The sequence below is a fragment of the Trematomus bernacchii genome, unplaced genomic scaffold (genome assembly GCF_902827165.1).
Source record: "Trematomus bernacchii unplaced genomic scaffold, fTreBer1.1, whole genome shotgun sequence".
Taxonomy (NCBI): domain Eukaryota; kingdom Metazoa; phylum Chordata; class Actinopteri; order Perciformes; family Nototheniidae; genus Trematomus; species Trematomus bernacchii.
The window spans coordinates 3,381,834-3,402,027 of record NW_022987942.1 but is presented as its reverse complement, the minus strand read 5'-3'; the positions used below and the strand labels follow the sequence as shown (position 1 = coordinate 3,402,027).

The 20,194-nt window shown below is 41.4% G+C and overlaps 1 protein-coding gene across 3 annotated transcripts; it reads left to right on the top strand.

The window, feature by feature from the left end:
* Positions 1-8,283: 8,283 nt before the first annotated feature.
* Positions 8,284-17,058, top strand: LOC117470781. 3 transcript variants are annotated; one of them, XM_034115655.1, is made up of 9 exons: positions 8,284-8,785; positions 10,245-10,357; positions 11,264-11,367; positions 11,540-11,714; positions 11,805-11,913; positions 14,048-14,133; positions 14,287-14,357; positions 14,997-15,873; positions 16,117-17,058. In XM_034115655.1, exons 1-9 carry the CDS (start codon positions 8,318-8,320, stop codon positions 16,400-16,402), a joined length of 2,289 nt encoding a protein of 762 aa, XP_033971546.1. In that variant the 5' UTR covers positions 8,284-8,317; the 3' UTR covers positions 16,403-17,058. The 3 variants fall into 3 exon arrangements, with proteins under 3 accessions (XP_033971546.1, XP_033971545.1, XP_033971544.1); XM_034115654.1 differs by having other exon boundaries at positions 15,000-17,058; XM_034115653.1 differs by having other exon boundaries at positions 14,997-17,058.
* Positions 17,059-20,194: the final 3,136 nt, after the last annotated feature.

Below are 20,194 nucleotides of genomic sequence, written 5' to 3'. Positions count from 1 at the left end.
TATGTGGAAATTCTCCTTCGATTCTATTGGCTCTAACGGTTAAAAAGAGATGTCAATCATCAAAATCGACCAATGGGTTCCAATGAGCAGCTCTCATAGGAAAGAACGAGACTCGAAAATACATCATAGACGCATTTTGTAGTCTTATTGCATATTAGAAACGGAGTTGGCGACTGTAAGACTGCGATATAATGTTTATGTAGCAATAATACATATGACATCTATTTTTTAAATGTCTCCAGTACCGATAAAAAGATCGATAACGTTGGACCTTAACGGTACCGCGGTCTTTAATAATTCAGACCCGGGGCCCCGTTAATACCGGGGCTCGGTACCCATCCCTAGTTTTAATTATTACATCATCAATATTACATTTCAAATAACCAAGTACTTGATATCTCACAAAGAGCAAGTGGCTATTGCTGCTAAGAACATACCTTTCAAAACCGATAGCTTCTGCGGGGTTAGAGGCTGCCTGGTGGTCTTGGTGGTGGGGCATTCCTTTCCAGTCAGGCTCCTTTCCCCTAAGGTTTCGGTGCCCCAAAACGCCACAGCCAACTCCTTCACGAACATGGAGTCCCTTGTGTTTCTCTCCCCATTCTTTTTTTATTATTATTTTTATTTTTGCCCAGACCTCTGGACGCACTGGAATCTCCCCTTGCAAGTGAATCTGACAAAAATTTGAAACATAAAATGTGTACAGTAGCCTATACATAAAAGGTAGACACCAATATGTGACTGTGACGAAGATGGCTTCGTCACTGTGGACTGACGGCTTCGGGCTTTGTATATTGCACATGTGTTTTATTTTGAAAAGTGTTCCCTTTCCCCATGTCTGTTGCTCCTGATTATGTTCACCTGGTGCCCTGTGTTGTCTCCTCCCCCCTCACCTGTGTCTTGTTGGGTTAATTAGTGTGGGTATTTAGGCTCTGTGTTTCCTGTTTTGTTTGGGGTGTGAGATCCTTGTGGCTGGTGACTGTGCTCACGTGAACAGCGAGATTGAGGCTGTGTCATGTGCCTGTGAGTAATAAATGCCCACACCGGGTTGTATTTTGGACGTTCTGCCTCTGCCTCCTTGCTTGGTCGGGCCGCTCAACGGTCAGCTTCACAGTGACTGAGGAGCAAAAATAAAAAGGCTCCACTATGGAAATAATATATACCTTCCCATGCGGCTCGCTCTTTGAAGGGGTATTATTGGGGTGTGTGGGTGTCCAGGGTGCAGGCTCACACTGTTCAGGTGTCTCAGATTGTTCTTCTACAGAATGTGAATAAGACACAAAGAAAGTGTAGCAAAAACATTTCAACAATAGTATAAATTCATATGCGTATATCTTGATGGGCTGATTGTTTACACATTTCACTGCCATCTTGTCTGTTTCTTTTATTGCAGTTGCTGATGAAAGTTAAAATGCAAAATCGATCAAAGACTGACATTATTATTCACTTGCAATTTAAAAACAAATGTACTTACTTTGTGAAAATACCTGGTTTAATAGTTTATCCAAATACATTTTTAGATTTGCTGTCCTGTAGGTGGCGACTTCCCCTTCCAGCTCAGCTTTGGAATCCTCCAATTTAGCAGATCTTTATAATATAATGAAAAAGAAAATTATCAACGAAACAGCCTTTTAGCCTACCACCAGTCAAATCTGTCAGGTAAAAACACAAACATTAAATATACCTTCTGTATTAACCGTCTAAAGATGTTTCAGTGTCATACAAATCAGTTCCTGTTGTAATTGTGCAGCTGTATTATCTGGGAAATAGAAGAATCGGATCAGGATTCGGTATTGGCAGACAATCAATATCAAATTACTCGGATCGTTATTAGCATCAGCATTTGATCACCTTTGTCTACTTGCAGCCTAAATACAAAGATAACTCCACTCCTCTCTTACCACTCTTACCTCTAATGAGCCTTGGTAGAACTAGTGTCCGAGTCATAGGGTCCAGAACTCACTGAAGACGTGGAACAGAGTACAGGCATGGTTCGATGTACAGGGAACTGGAACTTTGAACAGGTGTTTTCATCTTTTCTGCCTGAAGATTCACAAGTTCTTGATCAGGTGTTGGATGTGGGCTGGCATGATCCTTTCTGCAGTGATGAATAAAGAAAAGAAAGAAAACATTGTTAATAATAGTAATGATGGTAACAACAATAATATTAATATAACTATTTATATAGCACTTACACAATTGCAAAGTGATTCTCACAACAAAAATAAAGAACAACACAATATCAACAATACAAAAACTAAGCATTAAAGAAGTTCAGAGACAAAGAAATGATAAACATTCTGAGAGGCCGACTACAAAAGGTAGACTCAATGGCTCTTGATGACATCAATGAGCAGTCTCAATAGATGCTGTTGTATAAAAAGAAATAGAATAGGTCCAGATTTCTTCTATTTTGTGTTGGATGATTTGTTTTATTGATTGCTGATGGATGTTAAGATGTGTTTTACAATTTAACAAAAATATTATTGTAATTGGAATCAAAAAGTTTACAAATCATAGTTGTAATAAAATCACTAGCAATATAGAATTTATTCAACAGCGGTAAAGCATTAACTTGCTAAATTAACGTACACTGAACTGTAAAACAACTTACCACTACTTAGGAAAGGCTCTGATCAGAAGGGTTGACTAGTAGGACAGCAAAGAGGTGGAGGAGGTCTATGTCATGTACAACCATTGGTAGATGTTACACCTGAAAGAAAGATAAGGAAATAAGAGAAGACAGGAGGACAAACATCCTCTTAAGCAAAAGACCAAATCAAGTCAAGCTTTAAATCTTTCAGTCTTTACAATGCACTGTTGGAAATTACATTCCGAAGGCTAAATACAAACTCAATACCATAAATAACTGGGTACCAAAGTGCTTTACCTGAGAGAACACGTTCCACATGGAGCAGCAACCATCCGGCTGGGCCTTTTGCTGCATATCATCTCCTCCCTCTCCACTGTTTCCAGTAGATCTCTACTGCCTCTGTCCAATAAAACAGAAATGCCCCAAAAAAATCATATTAAAAAAGTTAAAAACAATAACTTGCTTTTGGCATTCAAATGGATTAGAATCTCACCTTTTTCCTGGATGTCAGGAAGGCCAGGAAGTCGTTCTTCAAGTCCACAACCAGTCATAGGAGTTCAAATGCAAAGCCTGAACGATGACAAGAGCGGGAGACTTACATTTTACAAGATAAATAAAACCAGAGCAGTGTGTACGACATGCAGAGAACAGATCAAATCCACTGACAGACTCACACACTTTGGTGATGTCCTCATCTGATAATGATGTTTCATTTTTAGCAGCAGTAACATTACTCAAAGTATATGTCGGACCCAACTCATGTACAGTATGTTTTGCATCTCCTCAACAATGGTCTGTATAGTTGAGTAGAAACAAACTGTCTCTACAGTTTCAAGTAGATTAACACACATTTGTAAGAAAAGTTTACAATGAAGCACAAAACCCCTCTTTGTATTAAAGGTGGGGTAGGTAAGTTTGAGAAACCGGCTCGAGATACACTTTTTGTTATATTCCATGGAATGCTCTTAACATCCCGATAGCAATGAATATCTTAAGTGCTTTGACAAAAAATCCATAAAAAAATGTCATCTGTGGAAGCTGTAGTACTGTAAAAAGTACGACCAATCATTTTAGCCGGCCCGGCTAAAATAACTGGATGGCCTACCTGCCTGTCAGCCTTCCATCTGTGCACAAACTTATCTCGTGCCCTCATTGGTCATGTGCGCGTTCGTGTGTGTTGGAGGAGGGGCTCTATAAGGAAGTGGCAGATTTTCTCCGGTTGTGTATTTTCAAATTCTAGCGATCTCGAGCCGGTTTCTCAAACTTACCTACCCCACCTTTAAGCGAGCTGCCACATAAAGTACAGCTTAACATGCTAACCTTTGGTAGAGTTAGCTAACGTTAGCTAACTTCATGTCCAACACAAAACCTCTAACGTCCCTTACATTCACAATTTTAAACAAAACTTAAAGGTCCCATGTCATGGCCATTTCTACTGATCATAATTCCATTGTTGAGGTCTCCTAAAATAGATTTATATTGTGCAATTTTCCAAAATCACACTGGTTTCTCATACAGCATCTCTGTATAGTATGTGTATTCACTCTGTCCTAAACGGCTTGTTGGAGTTCCTGCCCCCCCCCCTCCCTGTGAGCCCAGTGGCCGTCTGCGTGACAGTGAGACACAGCGAAACCCAGCCTGAACACACACACACACCCGCAGCCTGGCTGGGAGTTTGTGTGTGTGCTCACACACCAACGCACAGCCTCGCCGCGTCCCGCCGTCTCGGAGGAGAAATCGGCGGAGCTGCAGCTGAGAAAAGATTGAGTGTGTGTGTGTGTGTGAGGAAGTCTGCGGATTGTAACGTAACGGCTCCGCGGATTGGTCCATTTGGACCAATGGGTCCTTTTGGGCATGGGCACGTCAATGTACCCAGGAAGAAAACAATGGAAAAATAGAAATGTCCAACGAGGCGTTCTGGGGCAGCATCGACAGGTATTTTCTGTGTTAGAGTTTTACTCGCTACAGGGTGTATTTTGAGGGTTTTTGACTCTGCAGACCGTTTACATGCATAAAGACCTTCATAACACACAAGGGGATGGGTAATAACCGGAAAAGCATGACATGGGACCTTTAACTCTCTCAACTTGTAAAATAATGTTAATTTAAAGTAGACCTATCATGCTATATTTGAATAATATATTGTAGGGCCAAACCTATATAAGGTATATTTATACGTTTTATTTTTCAAAATACCAAACAGATCATGCATTTTAGCCATGCCTCATTTCGCTCTATTTTGCTCTCCTCCAGCCCTGTCTTTGCATGAGGTGCAGCTGACCACGCCCCCCTGCAAAGGAGGGGGCCGAGGCACGAGCGTCATGTTACCATGCTGTTACCATGCCACGGCAACCTCTCATTCCCCTGATAGGTGGAGAGTTGCCCATACAGGCGGAGCACCCCCGTTGCTGACATCAGCGCGTGTTCAAATCTGAATCAGTCTGTATCAAATCCGTTGCAGCCCCGTTTTTTAGAGATTTGGGTATGGAGGAAAGGAGAGAGGGTTTTATTTTCTGACGCTGCGTGAGTTCCCCGACGCACCGGGGACACATATATATAAAATACATCACAAAGTGCATTTTGCATGATAGGTCCCCTTTAACTTACCCTTAAATAACTACATCAAGTTTTTCAGGGGCAACACAAACTGCAGAAAACGTTAGCTGCTAACTGTTGTTAGCTAAGACAGCTAGCTCGTAACAATAGCCTCCTAGCAAACGTAAGGTCACGTTAACATTAACGTAGCGTTGTAAGAAAGCAAAATGAACCTTCGAGAAAGCTTTTACTCTCAGACTGGGTGTAATGGTGTAGCGTTGCTTACCTCCAGAAGGACTTTTAGCTGTTTCCCAGTAGAGACTAGAGAGAGCTGTCATAGGGCTTTCACACCAACGCGATTCCCGTTCTAGCTCCATGCTAGAGCTTTTCTGGTTCGGACAGGGTTCGAGTTATAAACTGAGCTCTATGGGGGTCTTTAAAACTAAAACTTAACGCACGCACGCACACACACACTCAAACATTATACACTCAGCCAGGCCACTACCAGTTTTGTTTTGTGCCATTTTGCTGGATTTATTTGTCAATATTTACAGCGTTGCTGCCCATAGTGATAGCCCTATAGTTTAAATCTACTACCCAAAAATAAACATATGGACATGGGTTGGGTTACTATTTAAAAAAATTACAAATGTATTTAGGAACCTATCCAACATATTTTCAGTGGGGGTGGATCTCAAATCCTCTAGGGGGGTCCGGGGGCATGCGGTAAGATATTTTTTTTAATTTTGGAGTTAAATGCATCAATCTGGTGCACTTTGAGGGGGAAATAAAGAGACTAGATCTATGGAAACACCCATATGAAACAGAACTGTATACATTTAAATAATCATAAAATCATAAGAACATGGCCATGGCCCATAACCAATAATATACCATATCCAATATGAAAAAACATTGAAACTTGTTTATTTATTTATTTATTTTTGGTTCATATTGTGAGTGTGTCTGGGCTCCTGAATCAGCCTCACCTGTCTCCCTCCTCTCCCCCCTGCTCCTCTTTGAGGCAGCAGCAAAGACTTTAAAAGAGTATCTTACATTCCTGTTCCAGTCATTGCCTATTGTGATCCCTAAATCTATTTTTAAATTACTGGACAAAATAATATCAACATTCCTGTGGCAAAATAAAAAACCGAGAATGGTGGGTTGAATCTACCTAATTAAAATATTACTATTGGGCAGCACAAATTAGAGCAATAACCATGTGGATAACTGAAGACACGGAAACTATTTGGGTTGATATGGAACAAAAATCATGTAATAATCTACCTGTGGGAGCACTTCCATTTTTGACAGAAAAGGCACATGGGGTTGGGGACTTGCAATGAGTGGATCAGGGCTATGATGAAGATATGGTCAGAGGTACGAAAGGAATTAAAACGGTCAAACTCAGGGCCACTAAAATAGCTACAAACCCAGACATTTTACCATCTATTATGGACTCAGGATTTAAAAGATGTGAAAATAAGGGGTTAATATATATTACACAACTCTTTACTGGACAAACCATTAAATCATTTGAACAACTGAAACAGGAATTTAACCTACCATCCTGTGACTTTTATAGATTCCTGCAACTGAGACATTACCTTCAGAAGCATAGGGAATGGGAAAACATTCGCAAAGCCCCATCTAAACTAGAGGCACTGTTAATGACATATACAGGGGACGAGACAAAAAAAGGTGCTATATCTACACTTTACAAGGTACTACATTATGAATGTAACAGCAACAATAAGGATGTCAAAGAAAAATGGGAGTTGGAAGCGAATATTATAATATGCGACGAGGATTGGGAAGAAACATTCAAGGTGGGACATACAATAACAAACAGTCCAACATGGAGGGAATTTGATTGGAAGGTGAAAATGAGATATTTTAACACCCCCTCTATCACTCAAATATAGCAATACCTCTAATTTGTGCTGGAGGGGCTGTGGACGGGTGGGAGACTTCACACATATATTTTGGGACTGTCCAAACATTCAGGGCTTCTGGAAGGATGGCGTGTGGTGCAGTGGGTTGTCCGTTGGTGTTCGGTTCAGGGGGTCACAGGTTCAAACCCCACTGCAGTCAGCATGTCGTTGTGTCCCTGAGACACTTCACCCCAAATTGCTCCTGTGGGGATTGCCCACAGTATTGAGTATGTGAGTCGCTTTGGATAAAAGCGTCTAACAAGTAACATGTAATGTTCAAAAGCAGATGAAACGGGTGCTGGGCATTACCTTTACTTTGGACCCAGCACTTTATATACTGCCCAGTGATATGGACAGAAATGTAGCTTTCTTACTAACAATTCTTCTTCTAATTGCGAAAAAAATGATAACGGTCTCGTGGCTGAAGCCGCAGCCCCCCAATATAGTCCATTGGAGAAACAGGGTAAAAAATGTTTATTTAATGGAGAAAATCACAGCAAGACTACGGCTGAAAACTGATACATTCGAAGAAAAATGGTCCCTAATACATGCAACACCAGAACTCTAGCAGCACCTCTTTATTTATTTATTTTCGTTTATTTATTTTTCATTTATTTTTATTCACTGCACTTGTACTTGTTTCATCTGGATGGTAAAGCACTGGCTCTTACTATCATAATGGTTCAGGTATTGTGCGATCATGTTGCCGATGAGGGGGAGTGATAATGTCTATAAAAAAAAAGTGTATCTTACCTTTTTTCACCTAGTTAACATTTTCTTTCTTTTTATTCATGCATATTTTTCTAATCACTCCCCCCTCAAATGGAAATATGTGTTTACATAAATGGTGACCAAACCGTTTGAGACCCACTGAGATAACTGACTAAGTTAACTATCTAAACACCCAGAGTCCTTAACCTCACCTGAGCTGTAGTTATCAGAGACTCTCAGAAAAAAATGTTTAAGTAACCAATGTGATATCTTTTCATGGGGCCCAAAATCCCTGGCGGCGCCCCTGCATAGACCCAAACTACAATCCATCCTCTGATGAGTCCTCTGTCCCTGAAAATGAAGACAGTCTGGCAGCAACTTCAGAACATTATGGTCCTCATCTAGACTAGAGTATAACATTGTGATTGTAGCCCAGCTGCGTGTGATCCAATCAGCAGCAGCAGGTGTGATAATGAAGGTGAGACCAGACCAGACTACTTGGCTCTCCCGTCGCAGCACTCCACCACGCGCTCCTGTCTCCCGCATCATGTCGGTGTTCCCGTGGCTTCTTTGGATTTTGTTTCGTGGTACTATAGGAGGTCCGGTTCAGCACGCGACATGGTCGGAAGGGGCAGGCCTAAATCCGGTACAGACACCACAGCATGAAGCCACGAATCCTTCGTTCTACCACCTGCCCATGTTCCAGCATGCACGGTGGCCACTTGTATCACCGGAGCTGTTTCGTCCGTTCCTTCAGAAGAGCCCGCTGCCCACCGGACTGAATGCTCTGCTGTTCCCGCAAGCGAGACCACAGCACAGCGTCACGGGGACGGGGTCACGCGCTGTGCACGTCTGGTGCGGGTTCGATGATATCTCTGTGCGCGTCGACCGCCTCCATCTGAGCACGTGGACCGATCCATCGCTGTTTCGACTCGGCTCGTGCCCGGTCAGCAGGGTCAGCCCCCGCTTTCTGTACTTCCACCACAGACTGAGCGACTGCGGCGGAGGGCCTCAGGTGGGAACACCTGACAGTATCATTACTTCGTGAAACAATACAGCAATATTATTGAAACATTACAACAACATTAGTGAAACAACACAGCAACATTACCTCAACATTAGTGACACATTACAGTAACATTATTGAAACATTACCTCAACATTAGTGACACATTACAGTAACATTATTGAAACATTATAATAACATTAACAACATACTCTCAATGTTAGTGAAACATTATCATAACATTACCAATATTATAACATTGCTGCAACACCACAACAGTATCATAACATTGCAACAGTATTCAACAGAATTAATGAAACATTACAGCAACATAACCTCAACATTAATTACAGCAACAATACCATAACATTACTGCAACATCACCTTTTCATGAATGAAACATTACCATAACATTACAGCAACACGTTTTCAAGAAAGAAGCATTACCGTAACAGTATCATAACAGTACTGCAACATTACCACGGTACAAGTAATGGTACAATGTACATTTACTCTAGTGCTGTACTTAAATGCAGGTAGACTGTACTGTGCCTTAGTATTTTCTTTACAGCCACTTTATACTTCTACTCTACTGCAAATTAAAGGAAAATCTTGTACTTTTTACTTTACTACATTTATCTTACAGCTTTAGTTACTTTACAAATGTACTTCATTGCATAAAAACTGAAAAATATAATCTTGATTTTTTTACATAAACAGCTTTTTGAGAGATTGCGAGAATATGTCGGCATTTATAAATATTGATTACCATTACCAGTTGCACGGTAAATACTGCCTACCCTTATACAGACAATCTATTTAATGGTTTAAGTTTACTGAATTAATAAAAGATAATGGTCTCCTAGACTTCTTTACAATCGGACTAATTTATTGCAAACAGTGGAATTGCCCCTTGCTGTAAAATCTCACCGATGCAGACTGCCATAAAAAGAACTGTTCAAGAACAGCAAATCATATTATGCTGAATCATCAGCTTCTAAAATAAAGTAAATGCTTAATTTTTATCATTCTAAAGTGGTCCTGCTGTTTAAACAATCAATCAGCGTTTGGCACAGTGAGTTGTGCGCAGGTGTTCGGATCAGGGGGTCACAGGTTCAAACCCCACTGCAGTCAGCATGTCGTTGTGTCCCTGGGCAAGACACTTCACCCCAAATTGCTCCTGTGGGGATTGTCCACAGTATTGAGTATGTAAGTCGCTTTGGATAAAAGCGTCTAACAAGTAACATGTAATGTAATGTACAACAGCGTTGGTTTTAACATGGTGAAGCTAATCTGCAAAATGTTCATAAACTTGTTCAATCATCAACGATTGAGGCTGTTGCATTTTTAAATAACATTAGGCTCTAAGAATCCAGAATGAAATATAGTGTACAGTAGATGGATTCAAATAGCTTTAAATGTAGATGGAATTCATTCCTATTGAAAATGTCTTATTACTGTCTCCCAGGTTGTTGGCGGCCAGCTGGTGTACAGCTATGCGCTGTGCTATACTCCACCTCGGCAAGGCTACGTCATCAGAGTCGTACCACTTAACTTCCCGATCTATTGCAATTACAACAGGTAACTTCAGGACCTTCCAAGGCATTTAAAGAAGTATGTGTTATCCTGTCACCACTCTGACCAAGAAAATCATCAAGGCTCATGTGTCTTAGGAGATGAGGAGGTTTCTACACGTCTTTTATTGGACTTGCAAACAGAATAACATGTTTGATGCATAAAGCTCCTAATTTAAACATTAAGTGATTGTTGAATGGAGCAGACTTAAACTGACTTGTTGAAAATAATATCTGGAAAAGAACTGGAAGGACCAGGATCTGATCATCTACTCTTTGGTTTGTGCTTGGTACATGTGCCTGGTACCTATAGCCCTACCTACTAACTAAGTTTGTGAAGCAATCTGTGGTAGTGTCACTGGTTTTCTTCTGTATAGGCTTGATGAATGATCTCTGTTACAGTTTGTGTCTGATGTGTGGAAAGGGCCAACATCTTCATTTATGCTTAGTGAATGAAGTTAAGGCTGCTGAGCCACTGCATGAGAAACACCATTGTGTGCAGCGCATATTAGTCTTCTCGAAAAACAGTTAGATCTCTAGATGATTTCCCCCTTTGTGACAACTGTACGGGTGTCAATTTGGATATCACTCATCAGATTGTATTCGTATCAATGATTAAAGTTATGGATTATGAGGGATGTGGCAGTTTTGGCGACGGGTGGGTGCTGTCTCAGGTTACGAGCTGTCTGTTCTGCTGTGTCCCTCGGGCGCCTCACCTTCACCACAAATCCCTATTATTATTATTATTATTATTATTATTATTATTATTATGTGCATATTTTATATAGACATTGGTGGAAAGTGTTGGTTTAACCTTCTTGCAGTATCTTGGCATGTAATGTGACTTTTTATCAGCCTCTGCCATGATCTGGTGGAATATATCTCATATTAAAATCCTCTTTGTCTGTCTCAGGTTCCATTACTCCTACCAAGTTGGCTTCAGACCTCAAGTTCAACACACAATCTTAATGAAGAGCATCAGGAGTAGACTCAGCTACAGCCTCACTGTCTGCAATGGTAAGACACCTACAGAATAAAAAGTGTTTGCTATTATTTGCACAATATGACATGTTAGCTGTAAATATCTGAATTTAACAGTTGACATCAAGTGCTCAAAGTCTACACTGAACACTGTCATTCTGATATTAATCGGCATATTGGTCTTGTCTGCACGTGTGTGTTTTAACAGCCCAGGGAGAGCCCGTCCCATCAGGCCATTGGTTCTTTTTAGGGGAGCCGGTTTATTTTGTTGCCCAGGCAGCAGCTCTGTTGGCTGGGGAGAGGCTATATGTGGACTCCTGCTATGCCACAAGCTCCAGCGACCCACACAGTGTGCACAGAGCGGACATCATTACTAACTATGGGTGAGTCTCTAGTAAGGACACAGGTAGTTTACAGTCATTGTTTGTCACTCTACATGTCCTGATTGATTCGTGCTTTCATTTTTGATGCAGCTGCATGCCAGACAGCAGGAGGGTGGGCAGCAGCTCCCGCTTCCTGCTGGGAGGGGGCAGTGTGCTGAAGTTCTCTGTGGATGCATTTCTCTTCAGAGAACTCTCACAGGTAAGACCAATTTAAGTGTTTTGCTGAGGATAGGATAGTATACTTGTTAAGGTTAACATTTATTTATTGAAATATGAAAATAGTTTTTCTACTCTCAAAAAAATGGGTCCAGGTACTGTTCATCCAGTGAATAACAGAGCACTTATATACTAATAAAGGACTGGCTTATCTAAAGCCAGTTGAGTAGCACTTGAAATGTTTTGGCTCTATGAAACCTGATGTACATATATGATTCTGTTTTCTTCAAGTTTGTATCTTCCTGGTCGAATGCACTTATTGTAAGTTGCTTTGGATAAAAGCGTCAGCTAAATGCAATGTAATGTAATGTAATGTAATAACATGCACTTTTTCTGGTTAACTGTAATATGTAAAACAACCCCCCACCTACACACTTAGTTGGTTGACCTTTACAGATTAATATTATTATTATTATTATTATTATTTTTAATCAAGTCTACACCCAAAACATTTGGGGCCCTGTAAAATGGTTATTGGAAACGACTACTATACCATGAATGTAGTGTAAAATATTTTACATATTGTCAAAGCATGTGAAATGATGGGTGGAGCTGGTTGATGGAGCCTGCTTTAGAACCCACTTATGCTGATACATTCTTTGTGTGCTTATTTTACAGCAATGAAGTATCTCCATGTGTAATGCACTGTTGCATGCTTCCTTCAGTCTGTCCACTTTTGTCTTGGGTCAGGGCACTTATCTTCACCTTCCCATATCGTCTAATGAGCACCAAGAATAGTGTTGCGTCACTGACTCTTTTTATATCGCTATTTCCGTGTAGCCCACTTTCCAAGAGTTTGCTCATGGGCCTACAGTGAGTAGGCACACACTCCAAGACCAAGTCTGTAGGATGTTGATGTGAACTTCCTTTACATGGCTCTGAGAGATTACTCTTACAGTACTGAATGTATTGGACCGATGTATCTCATCGCTTTAACTTGTATCGGTGTAATAATCTTTATTTTATAGTCTGAACCTTCTCAAATCATGTGCATAAAGGTCACAATGACTTGAGTTATTTTACAGATGAACAATGATTATGTTATTTTACCATTACATTAGGGCATCCTTCTACCAGAATCGCTAAGACTGAAGACTAACCCCTAGATTCCACCGGGTCCATCTGCGTCACGTTACGGCCACGTTACGGCCGCGCCGCGGCGTTCGCAAAGATCGTGGCCACTCTAGTCAATGGGTGCTATTCCACCAGACGCGCCGCGTTACGGCTCAGAAGCGTCCCAGAAGCGTCTCGGCGCTGGGCTCCGCTCAAAATAGGATTGAAGTCTATTTTTCTACGCGTTGCAGAGGCGCCGGGCAGGAAGTGGACCGGTCAGAGCATCCGGCCCATCCCCAAAATAAACTAATTTTGTAGACCCTATCCCTCCGTAGTCTTTCAAGTAGGAGGAATGCCAGCGTTCTCCTCCGGTTTACAGGCACTGTGTAAAATATATATATATATATATAGTATATATATATATATATATAATATATATATATATATCTATATATATATATATATATATATATATATATATATATATATATATATATATATATATATATATATATATATATATATATATATATATATATATATATATATATATATATTTTACACAGTGCCTGTAAACCGGAGGAGAACGCTGGCATTCCTCCTACTTGAAACTTGATATATATATTTATATATATATATATATATATATATATATATATATATATATATATATATATGATGATGAATGCATTTTTTTACCGCTAAAATACAGCAACACATCTTTGATTCATGTCGTTTATAACTGGAATATTACAGTTATTATTAACTTTGTCTGTACAAAGTAGCCTGTCCAGGAAATATGCCCAAATCAACAAAAACTGCGAGCCGGCAGGCAAGACGCTCCGCTTCTGAAATGCTTCTGAAACGCGCCCGGTAGGGTATGACGCCGGAGGAGGCCGGACACACAACCGGACCCGGTGGAATCTAGGGGTTAGATAGATATTGAAGAAGTGCTGGAAGGATCCTGCAAGCTGCGCAGTACATACCTTAATGACATGTTAACTAAACTAGTGGATCTATAAACCCAGCAGCGACTTTATAATCTGCTGTGTGTCTGATTGTAGGTGCTGTACCTCCACTGTTCAATGTCAGTCGGTCTCACCACTTCCAACTCCTCAAAGTCCTGCAGCTACGACCAGGCTGCTGGCAGGTAAGCAACGCTATTAACATAAACCACTTCAAGTGTATCACAGTTAAATCAGAGTGATCATTACATCATGTAAATCAGTGTGGCAATATATTTGGTGTGAATTCAGTGGTAGATTGTGTGTGTTTGCATGTGCACTGATGTTTGTGTGTGCAGGTGGGAGGAGCTGACGGCCGCAGCCTCAGTGTGCTCCTGCTGTGACTCCATGTGCGGCAACATACACCAATGTAAGTTCTGGAAACAAATTTCTCCAAATCACATAACTGAAGATAAGTCAACACATCAGTGATTATGTGCAATGAAATAACACATTTATTATTTCGCATTGTAGATACGACTTGGTCATGATAAAGGTTTTATTGTCATATGCACAGTAGCTACAGTGTAGTTAAGGCAATGAAAGTCTTCACTTGCAGTCTACATAAATATACATAACACAGAATACATTAAAAACTGTGTAAAAAGAAACATAATGGAAATAAAATAAAAAGTTGCAAGTGACCAATGTGCAAGTAATGCAGGAGAAGTAGACTATATACATGTTAAATAGACTAAGATTAGCTAAGAACAGAATGTACAATTACATACTATACAATACTGCTTATTGTAGCAATACATTTATATTTGAAATGCAAACCGAATGATGCTTAAGGTTATGAAGGCACTTCACAGAGCTCATGAGTTTAGCAGTCTTCTGGCCTGTGGGATGAAACTGTCCCTGAGTCTGGTGGTTTTAGTCCTGATGCTGCGGTACCGCCTGCCAGACGGCAGCAGACGGAACAGTTTGTTGGTGGGGTGATGGGGGTTGTTGAATGACAGTATTGCTGTTTAATCTCTGGCTTTATATGTTCTCCTGCTTCTCTAAGCAGCTATCAAGAACGTAGTCAGCAGTCCAGGCTTGCTCATCAGACAAAGAAGTGACGTGAAACCAAGGGGGATGGAGATGTCTCTTCAAGCAGAGGAGGAAAGAGACTGGGAAGATCCAGAAGAGAAGCTGGAAGAGGAAAAAGATGAGAACCATAAGGAAGTCCAGACTTTTCCACAGGAGACGGAGCAGGAAGAAGCCAGTCCTAATGAGACAAAAGCTTGGAGAACAAGTGATGTAGTCACTCAGCAGGGAAACGGACAGGAGGAGGACGTGGGAGAGACGGAGGTGGTGATGGATGAGACGGACAGCCAGCTGAAAGAGTTCTCTACAGAGGACATCATGTCTGACCAGAGTACACCAGAGGAGTTCTCAAGTACCGAACATGCTTCTGTGATTGGTTTGTCCAGTGACAACATCAGCACTGATGCTTCTGGTACCAGCGCTACAGCTTCCAGCTTTGCGATTGATTATGATGATACAAGTAATCTTGGTTCTGCAGAAAATGTTTCCACAGCTCCACTTCCTACCAGTGAGCTTTGTGCTGATGGTGATCCAAAGAGCTGCAGCACCACCATTAATAGTACAGCAGGTGGGGCACAAAGCTTCACCCCTGATACTGTTGTTGGAGCAACCAATAGATCTGGTTCTCTTTGGGGCACTGATGCTTCTGGTACCAGCGCTACAACTACAGCTTCCAGCTTTGCGATTGATTATGATGATACAAGTAATCTTGGTTCTGCAGAAAATGTTTCCACAGCTCCACTTCCTACCAGTGAGCTTTGTGCTGATGGTGATCCAAAGAGCTGCAGCACCACCATTAATAGTACAGCAGGTGGGGCACAAAGCTTCACCCCTGATACTGTTGTTGGAGCAACCAATAGATCTGGTTCTCTTTGGGGCACTGATGCTTCTGGTACCAGCGCTACAACTACAGCTTCCAGCTTTGCGATTGATTATGATGATACAAGTAATCTTGGTTCTGCAGAAAATGTTTCCACAGCTCCACTTCCTACCAGTGAGCTTTGTGCTGATGGTGATCCAAAGAGCTGCAGCACCACCATTAATAGTACAGCAGGTGGGGCACAAAGCTTCACCCCTGATACTGTTGTTGGAGCAACCTATAGATCTGGTTCTCTTTGGGAGTCAGATATTAGAGACTTTGAGACAGTTGGGAAACACTCTGCCACCGGTGACTTGGGAATGGATATCCCAGGTTTGTTTAATATCAGCAGGCTGGAGGCAGATCAGAGTGACTCGCTCCTCTGGTCAGAACAGTCTGACTGGATACAAGGCCAAGCAGAAGATGAAGAATACTTTTCTGATGCCACTACAAGACCACACAGTGTCAGTTATTTGAGTTTAGAGGACATGCATGAAGACAACCCCAGTCACTCTGCTTTGTGAGCATCTCCTCCGCCCTGCAGGGCTCTGTGAGCAGCCTGCCAGCTGATCTGGAGCCAGCACCGGGCTTGCACAGCTTGGGGTTTGTGGAGGAGTGGCCAGTAGAGGAGTTGGGACAGAAGCTGATGGATGACTTCTATCAAGATGAGATTAATTATCAGAAGAGTTCTAACACTGGTTTACTGTGGTTTACATAAGAATGGACACAATATTTCACTAGAGTTTTAAACATGTCTGAGTCTGACCCGACAAAAACAGCACATGAAATCCTGTGCTGCTGTATTTATTACATTGTTTTGTACATGTTTCAATATTTATGAAAGTCTTAAGAACAGCTTTGCCGGGGGGAAAGGTAAAGTCAGAAGTCATAGTGGGTCATGTAGAATCCATCCAGCAGCAGGAAATGAGTCAGTTAACTTTACAACCCTTTCTTTCAAATGCTGTAACTTTCCTATGATTGTAGAACCTCAGTCATTTTGAAACCTTTCTGTAAATGTCAAGGATCATAAACAGCTCTTAGTGCTCACATGAAAAATATGAAACCAGGAGAGACTTTCAGACAAACCTTTCCAAGACTGGAGGAGAACCTTATGTTCAGCTGCCTGTAGCCATGATGTGGACATGTAATGAATAAACTCCTCTGACCAAGCTCTTACCTACCTTTGACTTGTTGTCATTCTATATACATGTGAAAAATCTATTGTGTAAAAAATACAAGGGGTTTAGATTGTTTAAAGTCATGTTTTATATTCTTTAGAAATGTCCTAAACAATAGGCGCTTTCACACCAAGTACTTTGCCGTACTTAGTTCATCAGAACTTAGTTCATCAGAACTTAGTTCATGAGAACTTGGTTCTGATGAACTCTTCAGTTCTGATGAACTAAAAAGCAGATCGCGTTCACACCGGAATAAGTCCCTGAGGGAGGATTAGGCAAAAGAAGCCGCTGACGTCACTTCTTCTTCTGCTTTGGGTTTACTGGCAGGCCGCAAACAACTTCACGGCCTATACTGCCACCCGGAGTCCCCGGCCGGAAGTCCCCGGAGTTGGGGACTGGCTTCAGTAGAAGCTGCTGGGACTCCCAGCGGCTTCTACTGAAGCCTTCCGAGTAAATCGCCAGAACGCCGACATCTCCTCATCACTCCACCGCTTCCACGTTTTATTTTGTGTTGCCATAAGTTAGTCTCTCTCAGTTGGTGCGCTGGGCTAATGCTAATGCTAATGCTAATGCGAGCAAATAAAATGGCGGCTTCACAAAACTTTTTGGGAGTTTTACAGGGGGGTGGTTTGCAATCCGCCCAGCCAATCAGAAATGGGAACCTTTTTCTCCCACGAAAGTACCTGCTCTCTAGCAGGGACTGAAAAGGTTCTCATGAACTAAGTTCTAGTTCCGGATTGTTTTTGGTGTGAACGCACATTTTCGGAACTATACTGTGCTATAAAAGTGCTTTTTATGGTATGAAGGGTGAACAGAACATTGTCAAGTGGGCCCTACTCCCTCTTAAGTGAGGACAGTGAGTTTGAGGGCAGTGATAGTGGGAGAATGAGAACGGGCCAACAATCGGGCTCGAGAGGCAAAGAAAAATGCTCTGTTCTTATAGTTAAACCAATAATTATAAATATTTAGGGAAATGGGAGACTGGACAGTTACACACCCACAAATATACACAATGCTTAAAACGTATTGACAAATGTATATATAATATGTGTCCCGTGCTAATATCTGAAACTACAGCATCTCTACAGGATGAGTGATCTGGAGCAACCGAAACCAAACAAGCTTTATCACACTTTCATTTAAATGTATCACTGGTTCCACTGCACTGGTGGCAGGAACATGGCTCACCACAAATTGCGTCATGTGTTTCAATAGTTACTGATTCTGTAGCACCGCAAGGTGCAGAGGCTCTTGAAGTGACATCAGAATCAGAATACCTTTATTACCTTTATCCATGGAGGGGAAATGTGCGTAGTTACAGCAGGAAAAAGAGACAGACAGCTTAATGTTACATGTGTGACATGCATTTTTTTTTTAAAGTACTAAGTTATGATATAATTAAAAAAATATATATAATAAAAAATAAAAAGTGTTGTGCTGGTTGTATAGTTTGACCGCTGCAGGAAGGAAAGACCTGCGGTATCTCTCCGTGAGACAGCGGGGATGCAGCAGCCTATCGCTGAAGGAGCTGCACAGTGAGGACAGGGTGTTCTGGAGGGGGTGGGACACATTGTCCAGCAGGGAGGACAGCTTGGCTGCCATTCTCCTGTCTCCCACCACCTCCACAGTGTCCAGAGGACTCCCCAGGACAGAGCTGGCCTTCCTTACCAGTCTGTTCAGTCTCTTCCTGTCAGCAGCCGAGATGCTGCTGCCCCAGCAGGCCACACCATAGAAAATGGCTGATGCCACAACAGTCATAAAATGTCTGAAGGAGTGCCCCCTGCACCCCGAAAGACCTCAGTCTCCTCAGCAGAAAGAGTCTGCTCTGTCCCTTCTTGTACAGAGCAGCAGAATTATCAGTCCAGTCCAGTTTATTGTTCAGATGAACGCCCAGGTATTTGTAGGATTTCACAATCTCAATGTCCGCTCCCTGGACGTTCACTGGTGTCGGGGTGGGGGGGGAGTGTTGGCGCCGTCTGAAATCCACATATTAATGAATTTGCTTCAGCTGCAAAGATCACTCTTCAACACTTCATGCATTACTCTTATAGCTGCTACAGTTAAAACATAATGTAAAATGAATACAATTGTTATTCATGGCACATTTATTTAAGCATGTAATCAGTCTTTTCATGTGGGCAGCAGCAGAAGTGATGGACTGATGAATGATTGTTCAAGGTTCAATGTTAACAATGGCTCATTCCGATATTTGACTTCAGAGTCTGCATAATGTAGAAAAGTAATATTAAATCCACAGGTGATATAAAGAACACATCTTCATAAAGAAACAATAGTTGCGAAACTCAAGTTTAATAGGTTTGGTATTAACAGAAGAAGATAAAGCTTTAAGGTTAAGGACGAGTCTTATACAAATACAATGTTTAAAACACACATATTTACTGGCCATTGATGTGAAAATCAAGCCAACCTATCTTTGGTGTTATACTTTCACATACAATACATGCAAAAATAATGAATAAGAACATGTTGGGTAATTTAGTCCATGTCTTCCTTTGAATGCAGTCTATGATGTATAACATATGTTCAAATGTTTTTTCAGAACTCTCTTACAGTGTTATAGATGTGTCAGCTATGAAGATAACACAATTGCAGTTATATTGTTTAACCCCTAGATTTCAAACTTTAAGTTTTCTTGACTTTATATGATAGCTTGCACATTATGTGCAGAGCTGAGTGTTTGTGAATTAAGATTATACAAAGAAAAGGTCAGCCTTGAAATTCCTATCCCCTCTGCAGTATGTCATGGTTTCTCTGCATATGAGGTATGCATTCGGTACAGGAAGTTATGTTCTTGAATGTTTGACTGGGCCCTATCTGACAATCATTGACTCATGCGCTTCATCCGGGTCAAGTTTGGGTAAGCTGGCAGAGTATGTACTCTGATATCTCAGCCAGCACCGGCTTCACCCCGTTCTCCTGATGCTCTGCTGGAAGTTATGTAGTGGTGAGTAGATACCCACCCAGAAACATTATGTTGGCTAACGATGTAGACTTGGTTCGAGATATCCCCTCTCCGTGCCCATGCAGGTAAAGTCTGGGCTGCAAACATGTTTATATATCCTGTAACATTTGGGATTTTAAAAGGGGGGTCCATGGAAACCAGACCCAAGAGGTAAA

Bases quoted from the DNA above. Each gene is read 5' to 3' on its own strand.
- LOC117470781 (XM_034115653.1), top strand. From the start codon at position 8,318: ATGTCGGTGTTCCCGTGGCTTCTTTGGATTTTGTTTCGTGGTACTATA. The intron at 8,786-10,244 runs GTGGGAACACCT...ACTGTCTCCCAG, and splicing joins ACTGCGGCGGAGGGCCTCAG to GTTGTTGGCGGCCAGCTGGT. The intron at 11,368-11,539 runs GTAAGACACCTA...GTGTTTTAACAG, and splicing joins CAGCCTCACTGTCTGCAATG to CCCAGGGAGAGCCCGTCCCA.